This window comes from Medicago sativa, chromosome 3 (assembly GCF_051527215.1).
Source record: "Medicago sativa cultivar Bolivia chromosome 3, Bolivia_mono, whole genome shotgun sequence".
Taxonomy (NCBI): Eukaryota; Viridiplantae; Streptophyta; class Magnoliopsida; order Fabales; family Fabaceae; genus Medicago; species Medicago sativa.
In genome coordinates, this window is record NC_140751.1 from 97019271 (window position 1) to 97026640 (window position 7370).

At 33.7% G+C, this 7370-nt stretch overlaps 1 protein-coding gene across 1 annotated transcript; it reads right to left on the bottom strand.

Annotated features, from left to right (window-relative positions):
- Positions 1–2203: 2203 nt before the first annotated feature.
- Positions 2204–4838, bottom strand: LOC146942520 (GTP-binding nuclear protein Ran/TC4-like). Its single transcript, XM_085756536.1, has 8 exons — positions 4758–4838; positions 4596–4665; positions 4456–4512; positions 4241–4358; positions 3589–3678; positions 3293–3472; positions 3115–3192; positions 2204–2441 (listed from the first exon to the last, which is right to left on the bottom strand). Exons 1-8 carry the CDS (start codon positions 4758–4760, stop codon positions 2372–2374), a joined length of 666 nt encoding a protein of 221 aa, XP_085612662.1. The 5' UTR covers positions 4761–4838; the 3' UTR covers positions 2204–2371.
- Positions 4839–7370: the final 2532 nt, after the last annotated feature.

Below are 7370 nucleotides of genomic sequence, written 5' to 3' on the forward strand. Positions count from 1 at the left end.
TTGTTCTCTCTCCCTTTCAAGTGATTATCTAAATGTTGTGTGTCATCGTCAATTAAGTTCCAGCAATGGTGGTGACAATATTACTTTTTGGATTCTTTGTACTCATCATTCCAAAAAAAAAAAAAGTAATATCAAATCTCTGCATTCCATTTTTGAATTGTAGATGTTGTTGTTAAAAAATCCCAGCATTCCATTTGCCTCATATTCTTTTGAAAGGCCAACTGTTGGCGTTATCTTTACAGATGCTTCCTGCAAAGGGGAATGGAGTGGAGAAGAAAGGGTAGTGAACTATTGTTAGAGACGAATGACATTTAACTGCCGTTAGAGATATTTTGGTATTTTTCAAGTTTTAAATGAGTATAAAATTGATCAAGGGAATTTTTTTTTCTATCTTTTTACAATTTTATTAGTCCTTTTTATCATCTCATTCACACTTCTCAAGGATGTGTAGAGGAGATTATTAATTCATTTTTATTTTGCGGGTCATAGCCATAATATGAAAAGTATTTTAAAATCCTAATTGAACACTTCCATAAAAAGTCTTTTAGACAGAGGTATCATATTTCTTACGTTTTGTGATTCTCAAATAATTGAATAATCAAATGAAAACGCTTGTTTTGAAACTTGGAGACGACCCTGTGAAAACATTCCCCATTTTTATATTTTACATTCGTGTTAATTTTACTTCCTAAAGAGATAATATACTCCTCACAAAAAATTGGATGTATTTCTTTGGAAATAGTTAAAATGCCAAAAAGTTGTTTTAATTATTTTCACAAATGAAACACCTAGCTAATATTTCATCTTCTCTCCGTCATAATTGGAGATCGGTTATGGAAGTGAAGTAGTTCAAGAAACTTGAGTGTCATTCATTATGAGATGCTGGGGTTGGGGTTCTTAGCATCAGCACCAATTATGGTTGAAATTAGAGGATACAGTTGCTAATATTAGCACACAGGTTGGAAGAGTTCAGTCGTCAAAGGAGTTGCCAGTTGTATGGATTGGAGGAGATGAACATTTCACCCTCTCCTAAACAAGAGACTCGGCCTTCTATTCGACTGCAGAAAAAAAAAAAATCACTGCTTGTCTACGAATTTTGATACGAAACTTCTGTTTGTTTATAATTCAACTATTTCGGAATGATTTCTTGAAAAGCTTTAGAAGAACACAGACATATCTTAAAGAGCTGTCTGTATATATGCTGCCAATATTTGATCCACAAATTTCATAATCAAGTAAATTTGATGTCATGTAAACTCGTTCAATTATTTGACAGCACCATAGTTCCATTTTCATGGGGGTAGTAGATAAGGTGTACAATTGGTACCTAGTTGAAAGTAGGAACATGAATGTGTATTATAACACTTTTCTCTCTTATTTAAATATTAGTGCCAGTTTAAGGGGCGTCCGTCAACACATTTCTATTGTCTCCCTCATTAAACGTCTTATGATGAAGGATTGACATAATTGTTTCTCATAGGCGGGCAAACTAGGTAGCTGATTGGCCTGCAGACATGGTAGGATGTAGCCAATGCCTCATCATGTTCAACTGTAGTTTGGCCTAACAGCCTCCCTTGTATTGAAGATAAACCAATTGTGACATTAGTGAATCCCAATTGTGACACATAAACCAATTCAACTATTTTTTCTTTCTCTCTTTCATATATTAATGTAAATCATATTGAACCATCCGCAGTTAATATTTTTTCTTTCTGTGATATTATGCGAGGCAAGTGCAATCCGCTTAAGCTAGAGAACCAATATGTACTGTTAAATGTTGGTATGTTAATAATATCTTACTTTGTTGAGCCTGATAGTCAAACACATCAATTTGGTTTATAATATCAAGGTTTGAGTGATACACATTATCCGGTAACAGTCGTGAAAATTAAAACGGAAAGACTATTGTCTTGATGAATTGAATCGAGCACACTAAGTTCATGTACACAACAATAGAAATTACATTCTTTTCCTTCGGGTTGTTACCAAGCAAGGAGCTTGTTTCAATTTTGGGTATGGACAATCACAGCAATGGCAACAGACTAGGATCAGATGATTCATAACAAGCGGAGAAAGACGTGAGTAAGTAAAAAGAAATAGTAGATCTCGCAGACTAAGAAATAAGAATTGTATGAAACAAACTCATATAGGGTATCTTATAAAGCGCAAAACAAGTAAAAAGAAATAAATAGGACTGTGATGCTGAAGTTAATGCCCACGGCAATAACAATAAATTTTTCAATTCAAGTAAAACATTTCATACTGGTTGAATTCAGATCCTCAAATCCACATCCAAAAATATGAATAGTACAACCTCTGAAACACACAGTAAGCATACACTCAAGAAGATAGTCCACAGACACCAGAAGCTTTACTCAAAAGCATCATCATCGTCATCAGGAAGGGGTTGATTAGCAGCTTGGAGAAGCTCATTCTCATGTCTGCAAAAGAACCAATAAATGAGAAATTCAAAATTCAAAATAAACAATTACATTGCAATTGAATGAGAAAAGCAATGTTTTAGCATACTATTAGATATTCCTAAAAAACTAATGGAAGTTATAGTCTTTTAGCATTTAGTATTGCATAGACAAGGAAAGGAAGGGACAGGGATGATGAAAATGAAATTATTTCTCAATGTTTGAATTTTATTTTTACAAATAACCATTCCCATGCAATCTCTTCCCATCACCTACACAAATCTAAAAACACTATGGTGGTAACTTGAAGAGCATATTTGAACTTAAAAACACGTGGATTAATGTTCAACGGTTATAAACATGGCCAATGATGTATAACTAATGATATGCCCCCAGAAATTTATTTTCAATCTCTTTTCATAAACTTCTCAAAATAGCTTATAGAAACAGTTTACACAGAGCATACACGGCATTTAAACTCATAAGGCTCTTTAACTATAATAATATTAGCTCTTGTGTATGAAGGAGTTTATTAATAAAACTGTTTTTAACCCTGATATCCATGATTTGATTTTAGGAGATCATTTTCAACTACAACCACTATTTTGCAATGCTACAAGCAACATATTTTATCATGCCAATGATGAATGACTGTAGGATAAAGAATAAAAGGATTTGAAGAAAGATATCTTACACTTGTTGTGCAGCTAAATCAATTTGAACTTCTGGTGGAGCCAATGCAGGAGATTCTACAAAGTGCAAGTTAGGATCCCTGCAATTATGGACAAGTTAGAAACAATTAGTTGAAATGACTAAAAGTTAAACGTGTTCTTCCTGACAGTAGAGAAAGAAACTAGAAAACCGACACCTACCCTGCAAGTTTCCTGGCAAGGTAAAGGAAAGGCTTCTCAAAGTTATAGTTGCTCTTAGCTGAAATCTCATAGTACTGCAAATTCTTTTTCCTGTGGAAGGTAACCTGCTTTGCCTTTACTTGTCTGTTCTTCACATCAACCTTATTACCACAGAGAACAATCGGGATGTTTTCACAAACCCTGAAAACAATTGTACACAAAATCACCAAACAGTAAGATAACCAAGTTGGTGATGGATACTAGGTGTTTAGCAACAAAACAATTAAAAAAGTTTCAAGGACTCTTGATTTACATACCGGCAAAGGTCACGGTGCCAGGTAGGGACATTCTTGTATGTCAGTCGGGCTGTAACATCAAACATTATAATAGCACACTGCCCATGGATACTGCAAAATAAGGCGAAGCATGTTAAAAGCAATTCGAAAGGGATCAATGCGTACAAATAAAAGTGTGTATCAAAAAAGACTAATAAAAGCCTTGGACAAACTGTTCTAAGGAAAAAAAATATATACTTGATTACATTCTTCAATGCAAAAATTCGCTCTTAAGGGAATACTAACTCAACAGCACAGGAATAAAGACACACAAAGGACATGCAAAACTACAGTACACTGAAGTGATTAACAACACGACATCGAGGCCAAGAACTAAAATCTCATGTTCCAAATCTTTACAGGATACAGGTAGTCTGAATAGAGACAACCAACAACAACTAAAACTGTATGTGTAAAATCTAAGTTAACAACATGCAAACAGCAGAGGTAAAATCAAATTGATTTTTAAGAGTTAGAAATAACGCATTCGAGTGATCAGCATTAAGTGACTGAAGATATCATGCGTGACAATGAATTTGCTAACCAGATTACCAAAAGATCAGACAAAAAATTTGAGAGCACAATTAAACATGAGCGAGCTAACTATATTCAACCAAATGGAGAGGAAACTTACTAGTATCCATCTCTAAGGCCACCAAACTTCTCTTGTCCAGCAGTATCCCAGCAGTAGAAGCGAATCTTGCCGCAGTTTGTGAAGAAATCCAATGGATGCACTTCCACACCAATTGTAGCTGTTTACAGTCAAATCAAATAAAAAATTAAGAATAACAAGTATATAATCATGATTATATACCCTAAATTAAAGTGAAATTAGAAAATGAATCATACGTTCATATTTCTTCTCGAACTCTCCAGTAAGATGCCTCTTGACGAAAGTTGTCTTACCTGCAAATGTTGATAATCAATTATGTTAAAAAAAAACTTTTTTGAGTGAATCGATGTGATAAAAAGAAGAAAAAACGGTTTACCAGTGCCACCGTCACCGACGATAACAAGCTTGAAACTAGGATAATCAACGGTTTGCTGATTAGGCAAAGCCTGCAACAGAAAACAAATCAAGATCAATCCGAATCGAATAACAGAACGAAGCTGCAAAAAATCGGAGAAAGAGAAGAGAGAATGAATAGTACCATTATGAAGGGGAATTGATTGATTGAAGTGGTGCTAGGTTAGGTTAGGTTGCGTTGTGTTGTGTTGTGTTCAGTGTGTGTGATGGAAGAATGAAAGGAGAGTGGTATTTATAGGAAGGAAAAAAAAAAGTTTCAAATTCAAGTTTTGAAAGTAGCTAGCTGGCACCAATGCGTTCAACTGACGCAGCTCTCTCTACCCTCTGATTCATTCAGTACTCACAGCGTCTTCTTAAGTAAGGACCGTTACTTTCGCTCCCGTTAATTCAAAACTTACCGAGACCCACACCACACATAGACCCGTTTGAATATTTTTACCTATCAAATTATTTAAACTTAAAATTAAATATGTTTTTATCCTCTTTTTTTTTATATATATTTTCTTTAATCATTTGGGATAATACTCATTTTGCATCTAAAAATAGCCACAATGATCTTTCAATGTATCGAAGTTTAAAAATAGTTTTGTGCATTTTCTTAGTCAAAATAATCTTTAACGTTAAAATAGTCTTTCAATGTTGGCATCAACTCTTTTTATATAAGAGTTCATATGACAGTAAGTAAGTATAAATACAATGAATGTATGAGAGAGTTGTCCAAAAATTATTCCAAAATAATCGTATAAATATGATTTCTCCATTTTAATGTCACCGCGTGCAATTACTTCTCAATTTGCTCCTAATTATATACAAAATTGTAAAGCGGTTTGTCAAATATGAATGTTTAAATTGCCAATGAGTTTGGCAAGAACATCTTATCTTATATAATAAAGCTTAACCTCTAAAGTTATTTCTAACCCTAATATTTTCCCCCATTTCTCCCTCCACTTTTCTGAGCCATTGGATCTTGCACATTTAGGCGTCATTCAATTTTAGTCATTGATTATCTTACTTAATTAATGCCAGCCGAATTTTGTTATCAAGTTTGCTATAATTTTGGCCATCCGAATCCTTATTATTTTTTTTTGAATTCCTATCCTCCTTTTTTTTCGAATCCTTATTTTTTTTTAATTCCTATCCTCCTTTTTTTTTTATTCCTATCCTCCTTTTGGCCGGCCGAATCCTTATTATTTTTTTTTTTTGAATTCCTATCCTCCTTTTTTTTTTATTCATATCCTTCTTTTTTTTTAAGCAAATATTTTCTACACTTTTAGGTTTGCAATTATTTAACATAACAAATTCCATCTAAAAAAATGCACCGCACCAATTTTATTCCTATCCTCCTGCCTTTTTTTTATGAAGCAAATATTTTCTACCCTAATCTATCTATTTATCTATAAAAGTTAACCCGAAAGCTTATTTTAGCTCTAATTTTAACCTAAACCCTATTGCTGAAATTTACTGTTTTAACCCTAAAGCTTAATTCCGATTTGTTTAACCCTATTAACCCTATTTTTTTGCAAGCCAAAAATCGTATTGTTCCTAATCGTTTCCTACTAAACAGACAAACATAAAAATAAAAATCACTCCTATTAACAAATTGTTCCTATCCACTCCTATTAACAAAATATTATTAACAATAAAAACAACAAATCTGTTGCATATCTACTCTTATCTGTCGCTACAGTCCTTCTTAACAAATTCCACTCCCATTTATCTGTTGCATATCCACTCCTATTTTTTTGACAATACAGATCGCTCCAAAATTAACAAAATTTTCTTGCATTAATTTCGGTCATTCCTGCCAACTACCCACTGATCCATTAAACATTTAATGTGGCCTTCCATATCTCTCCATGCAACAAGTGAATTTGTATTCCACGAGAAGTCTCTCCAACTCCCCAATTCATTGTGTACACATGTCACCATGATTCAAATTCATTCTGTCTATGAGTCCGATATAAATAGTGGCGTGCACATACCTTTGTGGTACAATTAATCTTAATGGATTTCCATACAATTTTTGTTCTAATCAATCTAATCATGTTTCATTGAATATATTTGGTTCTAATCAGTTGCTTGGTGTTTTTTTGTGCAGCTCCTTTGAATCTAAATCCAGTCACTGATTTTGACAAAATTGTGAATGAATTACGACTTCAATACAAAAGGATTTGCATTCAGTTTCATGTTAGGGATGTAAGAATGCAATGGTGTCGTTTTTCTTCCTGTGCTGGACTTGAATCAATGTGGTAACAATTCGTTATTCTCTTTTTATGCAGGGCGCTAGAAGGCCTACTCAAGGAGCAGCAAGGATGATCTTTAATTTCCTGTTTTCTGTATCACTCAGTTTCTGAAGGTTGTACCAGCGCTGCTCCTCCTGTTTACCTCGCCGTTGTCTTGAATATTTTGTCATTGAGGTAATTTTCTCTCATCATTTTTATTCATGTGCAATTCCTTTTCTTTTGAGGATAGTTGGTTTATCTTCAATTGTTGACCTTTTTCTTAATGTGTATCTGAATGGCCAAAATGGATTATTGATTCGTTTGAGGTACAAATTGTTTTCTTAATTTGCTTTGGAATAGTGAGTTTTAGGACTGTTCTTCATCGACAACATGGTTTGGGCTACAATTACATTGATGTTGTCCCTCCTCACTATTGCAGATTCAAGTGTGTATTGTCTTTAATATTCATCCAAATTCCCTCCTCTACAAATTATGTAAGTTGAATCATCTTTCAT